Source organism: Colias croceus, chromosome 11, assembly GCF_905220415.1.
Source record: "Colias croceus chromosome 11, ilColCroc2.1".
In the NCBI taxonomy this organism is placed as follows: Eukaryota; Metazoa; Arthropoda; class Insecta; order Lepidoptera; family Pieridae; genus Colias; species Colias croceus.
The window spans coordinates 5,388,230-5,408,563 of record NC_059547.1 but is presented as its reverse complement, the minus strand read 5'-3'; the positions used below and the strand labels follow the sequence as shown (position 1 = coordinate 5,408,563).

Genomic DNA, 20,334 nt, shown 5'->3' with positions numbered 1-20,334 from the left:
GAATATCGTTGTACGTGTATATTGTACATAGTTGAGCCTCAAAAGGTTTAAAAATAGCATATTTTTGTCGGGGTCATCTGAGAGGGACTTATCTCAGGGACATTAATTATGTGTGTTATTAATGAACTTTAGTGTTTACATATTCTATTTATTCTAGAGCGATAAGGATCAAAATATACGCAAAAAAAGATCGAAATAAAAAACTTATATAAAATTTCACTTAATTTATTTTAGTCTTAATTCAACAATACAATAAAAAATCTTTTTTAATATGAAATTTAGATAATTTTTGCAACACGTGATTTCTTTAGAACCATAGTCCATCTTCCGGCTCCTCTTCACTATCCGTGACTTGTAAATCGTCTTGTATTGCAGGATCGGGCTAAAAATAACAAAAATATCTTTATGTAGAATGTCGTTCTAAATAATTTATAATTTATTTAATGATTCATGTATTTGAACCATTGAAGCTACAATACACAAGACTCATATCCACGCTCAGAAATTGTCCGAAGTCAAACTATGCCTACGCGTGTTTTAGGCAGAGTTTTCTTTTTGTACAATTTTTAATAGAGGATTGTCAGTCTAGTTGTTTATAGTATTACACGTCATAAAAATACCAAATGCATATTAAAGCATATGTTAAGTTTTTATTAGTATAAAAATCAATTTTTTTTCGAATTTCACCAATAAGCTTGTAGTAACTCAGGCCCCGGAACCAGACACAATAGAAAATCTATTGTGTCTGTGACCGATCGGGCCACTTGGGGCTCAATGGGTTAAATAAATAGCTTAAAAACCTCTGATTGGTACATACCTGCCAATTCTCCATCGGTTCTTCCTTGAAGTGTGGCGGCTCCCCAGACATGCCTGGCAGGTCCATTGGAGGCTCCATACTCATGTCCGGTTCTATTGGCTCCTCCTGTACATTGAGTAATAAAATATTATATTAGTAGTGCATTATTAATAACACTAATATTAAAAATCCAACATTCTATATATTGATTTCTGAGTGTCTGTGAGATTGTGTTGCATTTTTAAACAAAACACTAGCGAAGCTCTTTGCAACGTCTTAAACGATTTCCTCTGAGTTTTGTAATGTGAAATAAACATGATATTTCAATTTTTTTTTTCAAAATAACAAAGAACAGAATCTCAAAATAGCACGCAATTGTTTATATATGTGCACATTTTGTACACGCACACAAAGATAATAATTAAAAAAAACGCAACACAGTAAAACGACGCCGACATTTTTTTTTTATCTACTATATATTAAACCAAGTAAAAACATATTTAATATATTACCTTAATAGGATAATTATAGTCCATACTATGTTGGTCCAAGTCGACCAATTCGTCGGACGCGTGCGGTGGCTCGTCTGGTATTTCCCGTTTAATCGGGAAATCCGCCGGATTGAAACTAGGCCCAGCACCTGGATCGTCCTCTGTTAAAACGTGAAAAAAATATAAGCCATATTTTTTGTTGACTCACTTGATAATTGAAAACTTAAAAAATTTCAGCGCGACATTTTTTTCGCTTAAGTATCAAGTTAATTGATCCAAGTATATCAATTTATTTATTAATGCAAAAAAAAATATATTAAAAACCATAACAGTAAGGAAAAATACATTTTCAATTAAAAATATTAAGTCAAAATTCAATAATTGATGATTTTGCGGTAACATTAAAAAAGTAGATTATGCAAAATAATTAAATTCATACAAAAAATATATAACGGTTCAAATAATTTCACATGAAATACTAACCGGATTTGACAGACAAATGCACCGTAGTCTCTGTGCCATCTTTTTGTTCCACTTCTTCAAGACCAGAACTGCCGCTGTCAGAATATTGTAAGTCTGCAAGCAAAAATAGTTAATAACAACCCTACACACTAACACTACATACAAGGTATATAAAATCAAAAATGTATAATAATTACCATCTACTAGGCTATTTTGATCTTTCCTTGGTCTACCGCGTTTCCTCGGCGTTGCTTCTGTAAAATCAAGACGATATGAATTATGCGAAATTATCAACCCTACTATTATTTTTTTTCTATTACTATATAGAACAACTGCATTATAGTCTATCTAAGCGCTTCATCGGTATTCAACAGGGATAAAATGCTATCCTTAAATAAAATCTATACTAATATTATAAAGCTAAAGAGATTGTTTGTTTGAACGCGCTTATCTCGGGAACTACTGGTCCGATTTGAAAAAAATATTTCTAAGCTAAGACCAATAGAAGCGGAGCAATGCGGGTAAATCCGCGTGGCACAGCTAGTACTTAATATAGGTTAAAATAACACGTTTCTCCGTAAATTAATGTCCGTCAATAAATCCGTCGAGTTATTGAATTAAATCGTAACAAACCAATAAAAACAATCCTTCCTCTATAATAAAAGTAATTTTAATCACAAACATACCATCCGTAGACGTAGACGGTGTAGGCTTATGTTTCCTCGGCCTGCCTCTGCCCCGTTTCTCGTCATTTACGGGCAATTCTTCCTCCGTGTCTGATACATCCGCTTCTTCTAACATTTTCTGTTGCACTCGGGCTATGTTTGCCTCTAATTGACTTACGTGCTCGTCAAACTGTGAAAAGGGTTTTAATTATTATTCCAGAATAGGTATATATTACATATTGTTAAAATAATAATAAAAAAAAACTAATGACAGTAGAAGTCGAATTGAACCCGAATCACAGAATACATAATAGTAGCTAAACGCTACAGAACGGACACTCTCCGCCTCCCGCCAAAATTAAACACTTACCTCACCCCGCACGATCAGACATGTTATGGTACCCATTTCCCCGCAAGGACGATACCAACAACGTCTTTAGACGAAACGCAACGAAGATTGACAACATTAATCAAATTGACTTAAAGCAATTTTATTATTTTGGATTTGTGATTATCGTTTTTCGTAGAAAATGGTTAGATATTGTGCTGTTTACGGATGTATTTCATCAGAAAAACGCGAATTTTTTTTACGCTAGTCACAAATGTGCCAACCATAAAGAGTTTACACACACATTTGCAGTCTCTACAGTGTGACTGTCAAAACTATAATTTTGTATGGAGTGTCCGGGGTGTGCCCGAATATGAAATCATATTTAAACAAAATTCTTTGTTGAAAAAATAGGCGGCGGTTTCGAAGTTCTTATACAAATACATTATGTATGTATTTATCAGATTTTAATTACGGGATTTTTGCCTTTTTTTGTTGCATGTAACATACATGTTTCTTGAAAGTGTACCTCAAATACTAGTCAACTGTATACTATTACTAGTGGTCCGCCCCGGCTTCGCCTGTGGTACATATTTCGAAATAAAAGGTAGCCTATGTCCTTTCTCGGGTATCAAAATATCTCCATACCAAATTTCATGCAAATTAGTTCAGTAGTTTGGGCGTGATTGAGTAACAGACAGACAGGCAGAGTTACTTTAGCATTTATAATATTAGTATGGATTACATACCTGTTCCAGTGACTCTTGTGTTACTTTCAATACAGCTTCGGCTTGCCTCGTGAACTGCGAGTTAGGTCCGTTGTACGCACGACAGTTGTCAACCAATAGTTGTATATCACGTAAGAACTCTTCGCGGCTGTGATATTTGTGCGCTGAATATAAATAAATATTTTTTTAGTTCCTATATCTATTTTAACATGACCAAAACATTCAGATAGTTAGCTATATAGTATACTTTTTAGTTAATGCTACTTAAAAAAACAAAACAAAATTAGTACTCCTGCTACTCAACTGCTTTTATTTCTAGTATAGTATGTAGGTAAAAGATAAAAAGATCGAAACTTTTTAAAAAGTACTTATATGTAATGTTGGAATAATAATTATTAGAGACTATCAATAATTAAAATATGCTTCTTATTCTTAGTTTATTTACCTTGAATCTTCTTGCCAATAGTCTCCATATCTATAGGTTTCTTTATAACGTTGTAGTAATCTTTCACTTGTTTCTTGTTCACAGGTTTCAGGAAGGGCCACGCTTCGGGCATTATTTTCAATTTTGTTGTTAATAGATTCTCGAATATAAAGGATAGAGCCACCTAGAAGAATTTAAATATCTAAAACTCCCGTAATAGGAAATACGAAATTAAAAAAATATTAGTATTTAATACACTGTTTTTATATATATTTGGTATATTTTTTTTTGTATTATAACTAGGGATGTAACGAATAACGATACATGATTTTGCCGATACGATACCGATACCGATATTTGTAGTAATGTATCGGCGATACCGACACCGATACCGATACCGGCTTGGTAGAAAAATAAATAGTGAATCATTCATAAAAAGTTACCAACATTTAACAGAAACTAAACTGTTAATCGTATTCTTTTAAATAAAAATGCACAAATCAAAAAACAACAAAACCATTTATTTTTGTATTATGATTTTACAAAGCCAGTTAAACTTTAAGTAATACACATACAATCAGTACCTAATAAAAGTTTACTAATGGTAGAGTTTTTTCAGAAAACAAAGTGCGCACGCGCGGGCGGCCTCCCGCATTGTTCATTGGGCGCGGTATTTTGAATTGTTTGATATCGGTATCGGTTGTTTTATTATCGGCGATACCGATATATCGGCTTGGCGATTATATCGGCCGATATATCGGTATCGGTATCGTTACATCCCTAATTATAACATACCTGATCATTATCGTCAAGCAACGGATTAATTTGCTTTTCGAGTTTCATAAATTGTTCCTCTTTTTCGGCTAGTTTTTCGAAGCATCTTTGCATCATCCGCTGAGCCGCCACCGTTAAGCTACTGTTAGCACCTATTGATTGATAAATTTCACTTTATTAAAAGTTTCACTAACCTAAAAAAACTTAAAAAAATATCCTAAAATAGGAAGAGGATAAGGGTACAAATCTGGGAGTAATTTATTGTGTTTTTTTTTTTTGTATGTTGTATACCTGCACCTAAACTAGTATGTTAATGTATTCGAATATTTTATTTGAAATTGTTATGACAAAGGATACTTCAGAAAATTGGGATTAAAAAATAATTGTACATACCATTATACAAATTAGAATTTTCCACAATTTGATTAACATCTGCAAGGAATTCTTCTCTGCTTTGATAGTGTTTTTGCCGCAAGTTATCCCTGATCGTCTGCAGATCCATCGGACGCGATACGATGCGATAATAATCCGCCACCATCTATAAACATATAAATATCGTAATAGAGTCTGTTACGATATACATATTATACAGGAATATTTTGTTTCGTTTGGGCACTAAATTATTTAATCTATTTTATTTATTTACTCAGATAACATCTTGAGTGCACAGCTATTCTTATTGAGCCGTGCAGGCTATGGTTGATCGAACTCATAGTTTTGTGTGCGCTGATTGCGTCAAAAACAGTAAAAAAACGTAACAAAATAATTTTTCTATTAATTCTGGTGGCGCGATAGAAACGCGTCAGAAGCATATCTCTTCACATTTCAAAAACAGCGCGGTTGCCGCACTGCAAAGAGCATGGGACATTTTAGTATGAAGCCTGGTATACCTACCAATTTGCGATAAAAAAAAAAGTCATTTTGGCGGCAAGAGATGAAACATGTGCCAATCGATAGTACATCAAAATACAAATAGGAAATACTCTTTGGTAAAATGTCGTAATTGATACGGTTTCGGAATAAAAAGAGATTAAAAAAAATTTTTTCTTTTTAGTTTTTTGAATTATTTGTTACTTCTTACACTTAAACGTTAAGACAAAGCATATACAACTTCTAATTTGTAATAAGTGACGCACCGCACGTGCGTATCCCTAGCCCAAAGTTGGTTTATTACTTTGGTTTAGATAGTAATGCAACATTTTAAAACCCTTTTTTTACAAATTAGAAGTTTTATATGCTTTGTTTTAACCTTTAAGTGTAAGAAGTAACAAATAATTCAAAAAACTGAAAAAAAAAAAATATTTTTTTTAACCCTTATTTATTCCGAAACCGTATCAATTACGACATTTTACCAAAGAGTATTTCCTATTTGTATTTTGATGTACTATCGATTGGCACATGTTTCATCTCTTGCCGCCAAAATGAAGTTTTTTCAAAATTTCCAACTTTAGGTATACCAGTTAGGTTCCTTGCTTTTTGAAATGTGACTTCATTTTAAAAATGGAATCCCACGGGAAAATGTTTCAACAACAAAGCAGGAATAAACAATGCACACAATTCTCTATGCACATGTGTTTGTTAAACTCTTTTGTTTATGGTTATTGCCGAATTTCGAAGGTCACACTCGGCAGTCGCACGGCGCTATTGGTCGTGTCAAGTAAAAAGAACGCTGACGGTTAAGCTGCACATTGGCGATTTATCAGTCTATTTGGTGTTATGAGGTGGTATATATAAATAGGTACTTGTGAAGCCACGATTCGCGAGCCTAGGTCAAAAATAAAATAATCGGCACATAGCTTTCGTGCAAAACTCGATCCATAAACACACCCCATCACATTCATCCGGCGTTCTTTTTACGTGACGCATTGATTAGCGTACCTTCGGGTTGACCGGGAACAGGAAGGGCTGCACGTCGGGCAGGTGGCGCATGTGGTTGAGCACGTCCTCCAGCAGCGAGGAGAGCGTGACGAGCGGGTCGGTGCGGCGGCGCTCGGCGGGCCGGCGCACGAGGTAGTCGCACGGCGCTACCGTACCTTCGGGTTGACCGGGAACAGGAAGGGCTGCACGTCGGGCAGGTGGCGCATGTGGTTGAGCACGTCCTCCAGCAGCGAGGAGAGCGTGACGAGCGGGTCGGTGCGGCGGCGCTCGGCGGGCCGGCGCACGAGGTAGTCGCACGGCGCTACCGTACCTTCGGGTTGACCGGGAACAGGAAGGGCTGCACGTCGGGCAGGTGGCGCATGTGGTTGAGCACGTCCTCCAGCAGCGAGGAGAGCGTGACGAGCGGGTCGGTGCGGCGGCGCTCGGCGGGCCGGCGCACGAGGTAGTCGCACGGCTCGCCGGCGGTCCCGCGCCGCCGCGACCGGCCCGCCGCGCGCACCTCGCCGCGCGACCGCCCGCTGCTGCTCAAGCCGCTGCGGCGCCGGAGCTCTTCCGATTGCTGTCGGGTTGTGGAATGGACGCAAATCAATAGTCTGCATACACACGTGTTTTACATTCAAAAAAATTCTTAAACGTATCAATAACTGCACACAAACTTATTTTACAATCAAAAAGTTTCTTCACAATATATCAAAATAGAATAATATTATGTTTAATGCGCGTAGTCATGTTAATAATAACAGTTCAGGATTTATCAAAATCGATCCTGGATTTCCAAAGACACAGGCGTGGAAGTTTTGACGCATTTTTTAGTTGCGTTCATTGGCGCCCTACTGTGATGACGTCACAATGCAACTGCATTGTATGCACATTGTATGTTTGATTTGTAATTTCAGTCAACAGGTAATATATAACATGTTTTTTTTTTTGTTTGTGTATAACGATTACAGACTGTATATATTTCAGTTTTTGCTTTTTTTAACTGACATTGATTTTTGAACAAATTTTAAATTTTATTACATTAAACATAGGTTTGACCCATTGTAATTACATTTGCAACATATAACAAAACTAGCTTATTTTTCATTTCTTTCCATCATTGGAAAAGGCTTGACCCGTTCCCACGAAAACTACTATTTTATTTCATTCCCTGTAATAACTATAAACCTCAGTGGTTTTTTAATTCACAACTGTACACTAATATATCTGTAAACCTTTTTTGTTTCTGATAATAAATTAAAAAAAAAAAACTCACTTTAACAATCTTCGACGGCAGTGTGAGCTTAGTGCCCTCAACATAAGTGAGATCTTCACTATCGACCGGTTCACTGTCCCTCTCATCACGATCCGGCGACGACGGGCCGCCCCCACCAGTGTACAGCGGACACGCTTTGTTCGTACGCATGTGTCCTACTTGACCGCAAGCACCGCACTGGAATAACGTTGGTTGGTAAGTATAAAGAATAACTCATTTTAGTGGGCATTAAGGAACTTGCATATTTATAACTGTTTCTTAGATAAACACACAGTTTATAGGCTGTTTGATTCGAAGAAAAAATAATTAATGTCACAAAGTAAAAACATAAACAAATATTTGTTGAACAAATGAGACACCTTCCTTTATTTGGTCGTTTTATATAGGTTTTATAATCGTGTTATAACGGATAGTTTTCATTCACATATTTTTAAATATTTTACAGATAAGTTAAAGATTTAACAAGCACTAAAGTAAATACATACAATCAATTTTAAGTATTATTTTTACCTTTAATTTCAGATCTGGTTTCAACTTAGCGCGTCGGCGTGACGGTGTATGGAGATCGGGCTCTTGTTTGATTTGTCCTAAAGGAATGAGCCCAGGCGACGCTGAACCCATGTCTCCCATAGATGACATACTCATACCTAGAAATCAACCACATATTAAACTATTGTCAGAATTAATCAAAAAGTTGAAAACTTTTTTTTTTCTTCAAGGAAACATGTTAAAATAGACATACTTGGGGTACATATTTTAAATGACTTATATTCAATTTTAGGTGAAATCATTGTAATATTAACTCACTGTCGCCGCCAATTACAGACCCAGGCACAGGAGGATTGCCCGCCAATCTTTCCCGTTCTTGATTCCTCTTTATACGCCTCAGTTGTTCCTGTTCAAAAGCATAATAACTATTACATACAACTTAAACTGTACGCTGTAAAGCACATACATATTATCATAGAATACTGTTTGAACAAACATAGTATCTTATTGTTAGTTCATATTTAAAAATGTTTCTTGCCACGCTTGTCAAGTGTTCAAAACATCGGAGAAGAACGTAAAATTTCTGTTTAAAATTCTATTTATTCAATACTGTTAAAAGCACAAACAACCATTTTCTAGGATACGACTTACCTGAATTCTCCTCTTTTCTCGTTTCATCTCTTCTTTCTGTGACTCATCCATAGTTGCAAATTGTCGAATGAATGCATCGTCCTTGGTAGAGCGGATCTTAGTATACGCTTCTATGACGGCTTGCTTCCTGACTAACTCTACTCGAGTGTAACGCTGGCCTGATGCGTTACGGAACGTACGGACTATACGTAATACTCGACCTAAAAATTTGTTTAAAAATTATATCTATGTTATTTATAACAATAAATAAAGTAGTATGTGATAGTGATTTTTATGTAGAAGTCTTATTTACAAATGAATTGAGAAAAAGACAAATGGGAGGATTTGGTTCAGAATCTTAGCTTGGATATCAAATTATTTTTCCATGCCAAAAACTTAAAATATTCTGTGAAAATAAAATAAAATTAACCTTGATTGGATGATTGCTGATCGTTTTGATTTATCTGCGGCTTCTTTTCCGACTGTCCAAGAATCATCTTTCTCAGCTCCGCTCTTTCTGCCTCTTCCCTTTCCAATGTTAACTATGGAGGAATGAATAATACATTTAATATTTTGAAGCTATAAATAATTCACATTACATAATATACAGGCCGAATTGATAGCCTCCTCCTTTTTTTGAAGTCGGTTAAAAAAAGGAAGCAGAATCAAAAATTAAAAAAAAGTGTCACATCTGATTATTATGGCTTAAATATCCAACGCACGCAAACATGCAGGAGGGGTTTGTATCAGAAGTGGGAACATAATATTATATTATGATGCAAGTGATGGTGAATTAATTATAATTTGATGCCAACCTGTTCCGTAGTCTTCTTATTCGCCAACATATTCTCCAGATTCTTTCCCATTTCTTCGAGATCCGACTCTTCACTAACTGAACTCTCGGCTTCGTCTGTACTCAGTACTTCAGTGCTTTGCAATACGCGATTTTGGAGCTCAAATATACGTTGACATTCCTCTTTATACCTTGATAGATAAACACATATTATTTTTTTTTCTATTCATTCATTCATTCATTCATTCATTCACATAATTAGTTGTGTCATTCACGAATATCTGTACTAAACAAATAGTGGTATCATTTAATTTTCAGCTAGCATTTGTAATTTTTTTTTACAGAATAGAATCGGGTGGCTTGGTTGCTAGGCGTTGACACGGTACGGCAAAGGCAGGTTCGAAACCCGCCACGTATTCGAAATTTTTCTATTTCTTAAAAAAATATCAATTAATGATTTACTTCAAAGTCTGAACATTTATCTTTGCTTTTTCAGTACAAAATGATTTATAAAAATAATAATTTACCTCTCCTGGTGCTCAGCTATAGAGAACCTGTTCCCTCGAGAGAACTTCGTCATACCTTCCTCGCCAGCCTTAGCTTTTTCAGTTGAAAGTGTTCTGACTACATCAATAACCTCCCAACGCGATAACTTTTTGATCTGTAGAAAGAAGAAATTATGACTAAAAATATTTTTTTACATAAATTTAGTGCCCCAGTCTATTTTCAAAAAGTGTAGTTATACTATAAAGCACTCCATTTCAATTTAAGCAAAGATATGATTAATTTTAACTGAAATAATATGATCATGCTATTCAACTAAACCTACTTAAAATAAAGCAATGTTTTAATTAATCAAATATAACAACAGGAAAATGTTACAAACAGGCGCGGTCCCAGGGGGTTACGAGGGACACGACCCCCCCCCCCCCCCCCCCAAATCGTACTCAATAAAATAGAAAAAAATTCTTATACTTTACAAAATATAAAAAAAACTGGCCAAGTGGGAATCGGAGTCACTCGCACCTATCGCGAGTATCGTTTGAATACCGTTCCAGCCGCGTGACCCCCCCCCCCCCCCCAAAATGTCAGGCTGGGACCGCGCCTGGTTACAAAAAGAATTTGCTTGAAGACTAACATTCAAAATTATGACATTGCGATAAATACCTCTTCCTCCGGCACGCCGAACTTCCTCAGCAGCGCTTTAGCGTTATTCAAGCTGAGTCTTCTCAAATCGGCATCTGTTCCCGTGACCGTTCTCTTCGGCTGCGGCTCCTCATTGGGCTGTGTCGGCTTGTTGGGAACTCGCACGTAGGAGAACCCTTCCCCGCAGCCCGTGGGGTCGGCTGGACCGGTGAGCTGCAGGAGGCACTTGCCCCGCATGGCCTGGATGTACGCTCGCGTTGTGTTCCATGGTGCTACTTTCACCTGGGAACAGTTGCCGATTACAATACAATGTTCTGTGTCATTGCTAAAGCGAGGACTAGAAATTTACAATACAAATACAAGTATAGAACTACAGAGTGGCTAATATTTAACGCTATGATAGCGATCTACTGAGTAAATCAGTACTAACATCTATTCTTATTTTTCGTGCTACTTGAAAAATATGAGAAGTATAAAGATTTACAAAATGCCCTATTTAAACAGGATATACATTCTACCCCATAATGAGAGTGCCTTCTGTCCTTACCTATTTATTTCTTATATTACCTTATCAAGTAGATCAAGTACACTATCTTTTCTAAATTATATTTCCATTAAAAAAATATAACTTCCTGAATTAAAAACTACTTACTTCATCATCCATTTTCAACTGCAGTTCCTCATCATCATCCTCTTGCGGAGTGAAGATGAACTTCTCTCCATACCCAGCATCTTTTAACCTCTGTTCTGCAGCCGCCATACTGAAGTAGGCGCAACATTGCTCCGGCGATACCATAGCACGGATTTCTTCTTCGGACGGCAAACGGAAATCTGGTTTTATCACCCACCTGCATGACATAACATAAAAAAATTTTTAGAGCTAGCGCGCAAGAGCAAGCTTTGTCTCCGCAACTATTTTATCTCTCGCATCAACTGTATGGACTAGTAATAAAGTGCGCGCACGTAGCGACGCAACTTCCTATAGTGGGTGGGAGAGACAAAATAGTTGCGGAGACAAAAGTTGCTCGTGCGCGCTAGCTCTTATAATAATGTTTTGAACTATGAATTTGTATGTCAATTTGTTTACATAAAAGTTTCAGTCGTATATTTCATACACAGGGCTACTTTCCTATCTCTATAAGGACATATAATTTACAACGTTTCTAAATGATTTAACTATGAAACACACTATTCATTTATTTAGACCGTTTTAGATTTTTCATTTTACTATTATTATTCCCTTTTACCTGTAACCCTGTATATAATTAATAATACATGACATGTTCAACAATTTAGTTCTATTATTAGCATTACATTATAAATCCACTTACGTTTATGTAAAAGATGGCAAAAAAATATTTCAAAATTGTTAGAGTTTATATCTCACCAATTAGAATCCAAGCCGGTACGCTTGAAATCAGCGCAGAGCTTGAGCCGTTTACGTATGGAACTCTCTGAATGTGATGGGAAAGCTCTCTTGATGTCATCCATTTTGATACGACGAGGATTGTCTCGAGATTTCCAGAATAATCTGTATATGAACACCTGAAATATAAAGAATTAATTTCTATTTTATTTTCGCGACAAAAAAATATTGAATGACGCAAAAACTAGGATGAATGAATAAAACAAAGATGTTAAAAACGCAAAAATATGAGAACGAAAATAAATTCATAAACATGAAATGACTCTTAGTATAAACAAAATAAATGTTATAAATGTTTACCAACCTGAAGAAAGTCTCTAACAAAGTTATTGGCTCTTTTCGAGTTGGGTCCCGGTACCTCATACAAAGGACACTCTTGACCAGCGACGAAAAGCGCATCCACCTCACGTATGTAATATGATTGCCTAAAATTTGAATAAGGAATTATTAACACTTTCACACATAAAATATTATTATGCTAATAAAAAAATATATATGTTTGCCTTTGTATGAAAAATTATCTGGTATGTTTTATGATGTTACGTAAATATAGGGGAAAACAATATCAAATATTTATTATATGCCCATCCGAGTTTCCTTCAATTTCAAAACAATAATATGTGATTGAAGGCCAGTTTCACCCCCTGAAAGTCCCTGACAGCTTATTTGACAATCTGTAATTTGTACTGAATAATTAAGCTTAGCAGAACATGTGAAACCACACCCATTACCATTAATTGTATTTTATGAACACTTAAAAACAAATTATGTACACTTACCTAGTTCTAATAATAAGGAAGTCAGACTGCGGCAATGAATGTTCATATATTGGCGCTCGGTACATATTATTTTCTACTACTGACTGAGTAGCACCCGGCGGTAATATCCCGAGGAATGGTGAAGTGTGCGCGTACGCAATTTCACCATACTTTTGCGGTTTTGGACCGTTGTCCTGAAAATATTAATTAAATTTAGGGTTTTACTGTCTATTTAAAAAAAAAACAAATTCCTTATCATATTTTTTTAAACTAGTGTTGAATTAAATATCATTAAACTTGATTTACGTCAAAATTTGTGCAATAAGTTATAAGCTGATTTTCTTTGATTATGAAGGAAATTTTTTTTATAAATTAATTAATACTTACAGTACAAAAATACTTATACAAGATTTGCCACTTATTATATGAGTGTAGAAATTAAAATAAATAACGAAAAATTTATAACTAATTCCAAAAAACTTATAAACCTACCTTAGTAGCAGTGCGCTTATAGTAATTCTTGATCTTAGTACACATTCCAACTTGACTGATGAGCGGTGGGTGTTCTTCACAAAACTCGACCAGTATAAGCTCCCCGTCCCTTCCACTGAGATCTTCGGGAGTACGCATGAAGAACACGTCTCCACCACCTGACGCTAGACGTTCCGCTTCACGTTGCTGTAAAAAGATTTTCATATTAAAAATTGATTTTTTTTTTTTAAGTTATACTTCTTTTGGCGCGATGGAGAAAAATGATGAGTGAATTTTTACGATGCGCACGCACACCGACACCTAAATTTAACAGCATGAAGTTAGTTCTAGGTGGTATGAAAATTGTAACTATGTTCAAGTTGTATATTCTAGTATTTTTTTCCATACTCCAAAGAATTATAACTTCTAACGCGTACGTACATAAGTACACACACTCTTTTTTCATTTTTTATTACACTGTCGTTAAAAAGATCGTAAAAATTTATTATAGAGTATATTTTTCGTATCAAACTTACAATTTAGTGTAGAAATTATTGTTGGATAATAATTATAGTTGGATAATTTAACTAAGTAATTTAACCAAGACCATTTTCATATTCGTTGAAAAGACAACTTTAACCAACCGTGATACACATAGTATAGCATACACAAACAAAATATATACTGACATTTATAATCTCAAGGACTGGATTGTCTATTAAAATGAAATGTTTAAAAGAATCTGTCGAAATGATGGTAGGAATTAAAGATTTGACGAATGGCTTTCATATACCTTGGCCTTCTTCTTGATATGTTTTAACAACGGTTGCACGGGATGTGGTCCAGGAGCTGCCAAAGGTCCATACGATAATTTCCTCATAGCTGGACGGTGGAAGGCTCTCAGCCTAGCAGGGCCCATGTGCGTTTGTATGAACGGCGCTCGTAACTCCACTACTGGAGTACTGTGCTGTATCAGCTGACCGCCGCCCACTTTGAGACGCGGGTTTTGGGATTTTGGTTGGTAATAGCTAGAAAATGTTTTTTTTTTTTTTATAATTGCTGTTGTAGTCACTAGGATAATAGATAATAGATAAAAAATTAAAAATAAGTTATTGTATGTTAAAATTATAACAAACATAACTGGTAAATGAGATAGATAAAACGGCTATTTAGATCTGGATGAAAGCTTATTATTTAGTTTTTGGGTAATCTCGGAATAATAACGTTTAAAAAAATCACAGAAGTAGCGTATATAAAACTTACACGTCATTAGATATATTGAAAGGATCTCTATCAGGAGATTTTGGCGGTGGAGGTGGCGCGTCTTCTTGCAAAACATTGATGACACCCGCTTTACCGAGCAGGATCTTCGACTTTTTCACGTGGGGATGCGGAATTTTCACTTTAGGTTGTGGACCTCTTTCTGCGTAAAGGACAGTACAATTGAAAATTGGTTCTCAATGTGCCAGACTAACAATTCAATATAGTTGAAAGGTGTAAAGTTCTTTCTAGTTAGTTTCATGATACTTATAAAAGTTATAATTTACGAGATAGCTCTTAAAAATTATAATAATTTGAGAAAAAAACCTTGTTCGAAATTTACAAACATTAAAGACATATTAAATCTTTTATCTAGTATTTATTGGAATTAACATACCTCTAGTAATCTTCGAAGGGTCAACATCATCTGGTATACCGAGAATGATATTTTCGTCATTAGGATCCAAAGTCAATATTTTAGGCTTAGGTATCTTGGGCATATTCTCCGGGTCCCATATCACTTCATCTTCCCAAGTGCCATACACCAGTTCTTCATTTTCCACGGGAAAAATACTGTACCAAGTATTGTCTTCGCCATCTGCTGAATTGGCTGGATTGTTAGCTGATGCTGTGGACCTAGAATAATAATAATTAATTAAAAATATATCTAGCCAAATGTTCAGTAATTTCACTAAAAAGGGCAATATACTAATTATTATCAAGACATTTTTACCTACAGGGATATAGAATGAACATTTTACCAATAAACATGTGCTAGTAGGTTAGATAGTGGGTTTCGGCAAAAAAAATTGTCCCTAAGACAGATAAAACAAAAAAGAAATTCGATTGCTCTCTCGTCATCACGGGCAGGCATCACGCCGGCAAAGCGAAAGACGCGATCGCTTGATCGGATTTTTTCTATTGATTAAAAATTTCAAAATATTCTATACAATACACACACTCAAATTCTAAAAACAACTAACGTGGGTGGTTTCGGTTGCAACGGCGCCGGCGGTTGCGGTCTCGGATGCGAGAACTGCTGTGCCGTGCGACTCACCGACGTGGGAACCCAACCGGCGGCATTGCTTTTGCTGTTTAGACGAGCTAGCACCTATTTAAACATTTATTAATTAAATTAAATACAGATAGTCATTTGATAAGGAATATTTCTTTTTTTACATCCCAGTTCGTATTACTTCATAGAATATTTAAAAACAAATCCTTAAATGCTTCATAATATAGTTGTATAAAAACAGAAATAAGTGATCCTTGAAATACATAACAGTGACAAAATTAGAAAAAAATTAAAGAAACAAAAGAATTACATAAAAGTGACTTAGAAAAAATTAAAAGAAATAAAATGATTTCGATAAAACATCTTCAGTATGACACGATTTATAACTATTGTAGTCAATCCCTACTTATGCATAAAATAAACTTGTATCTATATAACCTTGTGTTTAATTTCACTGCCGTCCCAAATAACATCGTCCTCCCATTGCAACTGTGAGACCATGAGGAAGGAATCATCAGGAAAGCCACTATCTGGACTATCGGAACCTTCACATTCCTCTTTAACCTCCTCCTCTTTTTTCGGTTTCTCCTCACGATCTGGTGATGGTGCCTACGAAATATAATGGAGAAAATATTATAAATAAAAAACCATTTTATTGGAATGCATTTTTTACTATCGCTTTATAATATTATTACATATTTTTATAATTGAAGTTTTATTATATTTGTTGGTAAGTAGTTGTTGGCAAATTTTTGAAAACATATTTCTTTATTTGTTATTTTTTAACAGTCCATCTGCAAAACTAATAAACAATAACACAAATAGAAAGAAAAATACTTCATTTACCTTTAATTTAAACCCATAGTCAAATCCATCGCCAGTTTCTGGCACATTCAGCATATCATACCAAGCCTGAGCAGGACCAAACCTCCAATGAGCAGGTGTTGGCCTTTGACTCTTGTCACCTTTATCACCGGAAGAACCATTCTCTTGATTCCCGATATTTTGGTTTTCTTCCATTGGTCTACAATTTTCATTACAATATATTTACGCTAAACAAAATATAACATAGGACATCAATTTATATGTAGCAACATTTATGTTTTAAAAACCTCAGAGTATTCGTAATTTTGAAAATAAATTACAAAATAATTTTTTTATGCTTACAAACAGCATTAGTCCTTATGAGTAACAAAAGTTCACACATTTAAAAATTTACACAGGGACCGAAGTTATTGATGATTCTTCAAAATGACAAATTTTTCTCACTACACATGATTTAAATATGTACATTGTACGTACTTGAGAAATTTATCCTCATCATCGCTAGCATATTGCGGGTCCTGCAGTTCAGATGTTTGTGGGGGCGTATCGGACCCTGTACTGCCGCTTCTCTTACGACGTCTCCGTTTCTTAACGCCTCGCCAAATTTGAGGAAGACTCGATAGTTTCCCAGGCCCGAATAGACGAGAGAAAAGTAATACCTGTGCATAAAAGTAATTGAAAATAAAAAAACACATATAGAAATTATAATATAAAGTTTACATAATATAATATAAAGTTGACAGCATCAAAAGTTATGATGAAAACAAATGCTAAAGAAAACTTTGCATACTCAAATAATGCATACAAATTTAGGATAAGCTTAACTCACCTTGTCAGGTCTAAAGTCTGGGAAAAGTTCTGTGACATCAACATTTGCATATTTTGATGGAAGCATTGCGGCTAATGGAGTTTCCAACCTTTTAGGTTTCTCAGTCTTTTGTTTTCTGTAAATAGTTTGTTGCACAATGCAAAGTTGGACAATAGTTGAAGCTTTAAATTGAATAAATTAACAGACTTGACATAGCTTTTTTAAATTATTTTTGTGAGTTGCCTGAGGAAATAAGATGATTTAAATCAAATCAAATCAAATTTTTTCAATTTATGAAAACTACCAATATGCGTTTTACTAAATACTATGCACGGTATGTTTTATGGACCGAAAAAGTGGCATTCTTGTTTTATTGGAAATATCCACCAAAATTGACCAATAGAGGCGAGAATATTGTTATTTTTAGTGATTTTCGTTTTATTTTTTTAAACAGTTTTCAAGCCAAACTAGAAGTTATATCTAGTACCAAAAAATGGATTGATGTCTATCTGTAACAGAAATACCACATTCTAAGTATGCCGAGCTTTTAAGACAGAGATTAAACCAAACTTACGGAACAGTATTTGGCGGAGGCATGAGACCACCGTCGCCCTCCATGTCCCCTTCATAACCATCATCATTCCGCTGTTCATACTGATCATTTTCACTTTCCTTCCAATCATCCTGATTTGTGTCATTATCATTCTGTGGTTGGTTTTGCTGATTGTCATTATTCTCTTCTTTTACATCTGTACTTTCTGATCTGTTTGTGTCTGATGGTGCATCCCAATCACTCTCTTCATTCTAATGGATTTTGTAAAATACATGTCAAATATTATGCATATAATAAAATACAACTTATCCAAAATTCACTGAGTCAGCATTTCCCAACCTGGGGTCGGCAGACAAATCAAGAAAATTACGAAAGCCATAGTGACCATACTATCCTGACGGCCGGGCTTTGTATTTTTCAGTTTTAAGATGGAATAATCTGTCAAGTGATTGGTGGCTAAGCTATTTCATACAAAAACACTGCAAGAAATCAATCAATTTTTAAAATGATATAGATTAATTGATTGCAAATAAGTTTTTTTGGGGGTCCGCGGATCATGGTCAAGTGGCGCTAGGGGTCCGCGGATAATGGTAACGTGGCGCTAGGGGTCCGCCTTTGGAAAAAGTTGGGAAAGGCTGCCATAGGATTTGAATAAAATTGCAAAATTGATGAGTTTAAATATACCAACTATGAAGAATTTACATGCATGTTTAACTGATATGAATGTACACAAAATTACATAGCAGTTGTATAAATGATTTTTGATAATAGAATATAAGTTACATCTATATTACATGTATTCTCACCTTATCTTCATCGGCTGCGTCATCAATATCAAAAAAATCTATTGCCGATGGGCTTTTTTGTGTATAATCTGGAACAAAATAGAATGGCTATTTGAAATACATTTCTTATGAACTTTGTAAAATGAGGGTAATATTATAAAAGATTATTATAAAAAATAAAAATTATTTTAGAAATCTGTTTACTCTTTTGGTGTTTTGTATTTTGGTGTCAACATCAATTACCTATAGGCTATAATATTTTTTGAATTTAAAAACAATTTCTCATTTCTGTATAAACCAACATATCAAACATGTAAAATATGTAATTATCACAAATTACCTACTTAACTATTAACAATGTTTTTTGTAATGCCAATGAGGGTGGCATGATCATGTCTGATCAAACCCTTGTTAATAAAATAAAGATTAAAAAAAACTATTATTTACAATATATATATATATATAATAATTTATTTTGTGCATTAAACTTATTTGTAATATTCTACACTGCTAGTCAAAAGTAGTAAACAGTTAAAAATATTATTGAGAGTAGAGTAACTTTACAGTATAACCTCTGTTGTTACCACAAATAAACAAACAAAAAGCATTAGGGTTAGGTACTAAATAACCTTTCTCTTCATCATCTTTATTAGGTTCCTCCTGATCTAAAACTTCAGACAACATTGATCCAAGGCCTAAGCGGTTCAGAGAGGACAGCATCCTCTTTGAATCTCCATCCAACAACCCATCGTCTTCAAGTTGACCGCTTTCGTCTATATTTCCAAATAAAAATCCTGTGAGGTCCATGCCGCCTCGACCCTGGTCGCCAGGATCATCACTATCACACATTTTTTTTTAATTTGTGTTTAATAAAGTACCTAATGATATAACAAGAACTTCTTATTTTTAAATGTTTGGTTTTTTGGCGACTGGCGTTGAATAATGATGACCATTATTAGTAATGACAACAGACAACTCATTTCATATTTGACAAATGACAGTTGACACTTTTTTTTTAATAATTTATTCATAACCATGGATACAAGTCCTTCAGTCGCAATCTTAAAGTAACAGTTGACCACAGCAGTTGACACTATATGAAGTACTTGCCAGTTATATTATCTTTTTTGTATCAACTCGAAAACCCATGTAAAATTCTTATAACAGCGAATATCATTATTGTTACGTTATTTACACGTATTTTTTTCTTCTGAAAATAATTTTTTGAGTATCTTTACTTTTCAATTAAAATTTATTGATTATAAAATAAAATTATAATTGAAATAAATTTATTACTTGCAACACATAGCCATGGCCTAAATAGCCGCCAAAATTAAGATCGGTTGCGAATTGCGATAAATTGCCGCTAGATGGCTGACTTAATTCTATTATTCTAGTTCTAGAATCTAGTAGAGTGTGTTTCACGAAAGAGTTCCCCTGCCGTTATGTTGGCATACCTGACTGTCAAAAACGAAAATATTTTTTTTTAATCAAAAATGACAGAGAAAATATTCTCCTTTCTTCCTAGCCTTATCCTGTATCTTACGGGGTCGGCTGCCTAGAAAGGAGAATAT

The 20,334-nt window shown here is 34.9% G+C and overlaps 1 protein-coding gene across 1 annotated transcript; it reads right to left on the bottom strand.

Annotated features, from left to right (window-relative positions):
- Window positions 1-209: 209 nt before the first annotated feature.
- On the bottom strand, window positions 210-19,712 carry LOC123695421 (transcription initiation factor TFIID subunit 1). The gene is made up of 35 exons (XM_045641264.1): window positions 19,390-19,712; window positions 18,782-18,849; window positions 17,997-18,226; window positions 17,444-17,558; window positions 17,092-17,273; window positions 16,636-16,813; window positions 16,228-16,398; window positions 15,758-15,885; window positions 15,172-15,410; window positions 14,778-14,937; window positions 14,308-14,542; window positions 13,536-13,721; window positions 13,065-13,237; window positions 12,590-12,710; window positions 12,247-12,404; window positions 11,512-11,707; window positions 10,881-11,141; window positions 10,241-10,374; window positions 9,736-9,904; window positions 9,351-9,462; window positions 8,942-9,141; window positions 8,609-8,696; window positions 8,312-8,448; window positions 7,802-7,978; window positions 6,857-7,105; window positions 5,062-5,206; window positions 4,690-4,820; window positions 3,916-4,078; window positions 3,492-3,634; window positions 2,436-2,604; window positions 1,947-2,003; window positions 1,771-1,863; window positions 1,309-1,448; window positions 818-922; window positions 210-382 (listed from the first exon to the last, which is right to left on the bottom strand). The coding sequence occupies exons 1-35, from the start codon at window positions 19,607-19,609 to the stop codon at window positions 308-310; spliced, it is 5,508 nt and encodes a 1,835-aa protein (XP_045497220.1). The 5' UTR covers window positions 19,610-19,712; the 3' UTR covers window positions 210-307.
- Between the last annotated feature and the right edge of the window lie 622 nt (window positions 19,713-20,334).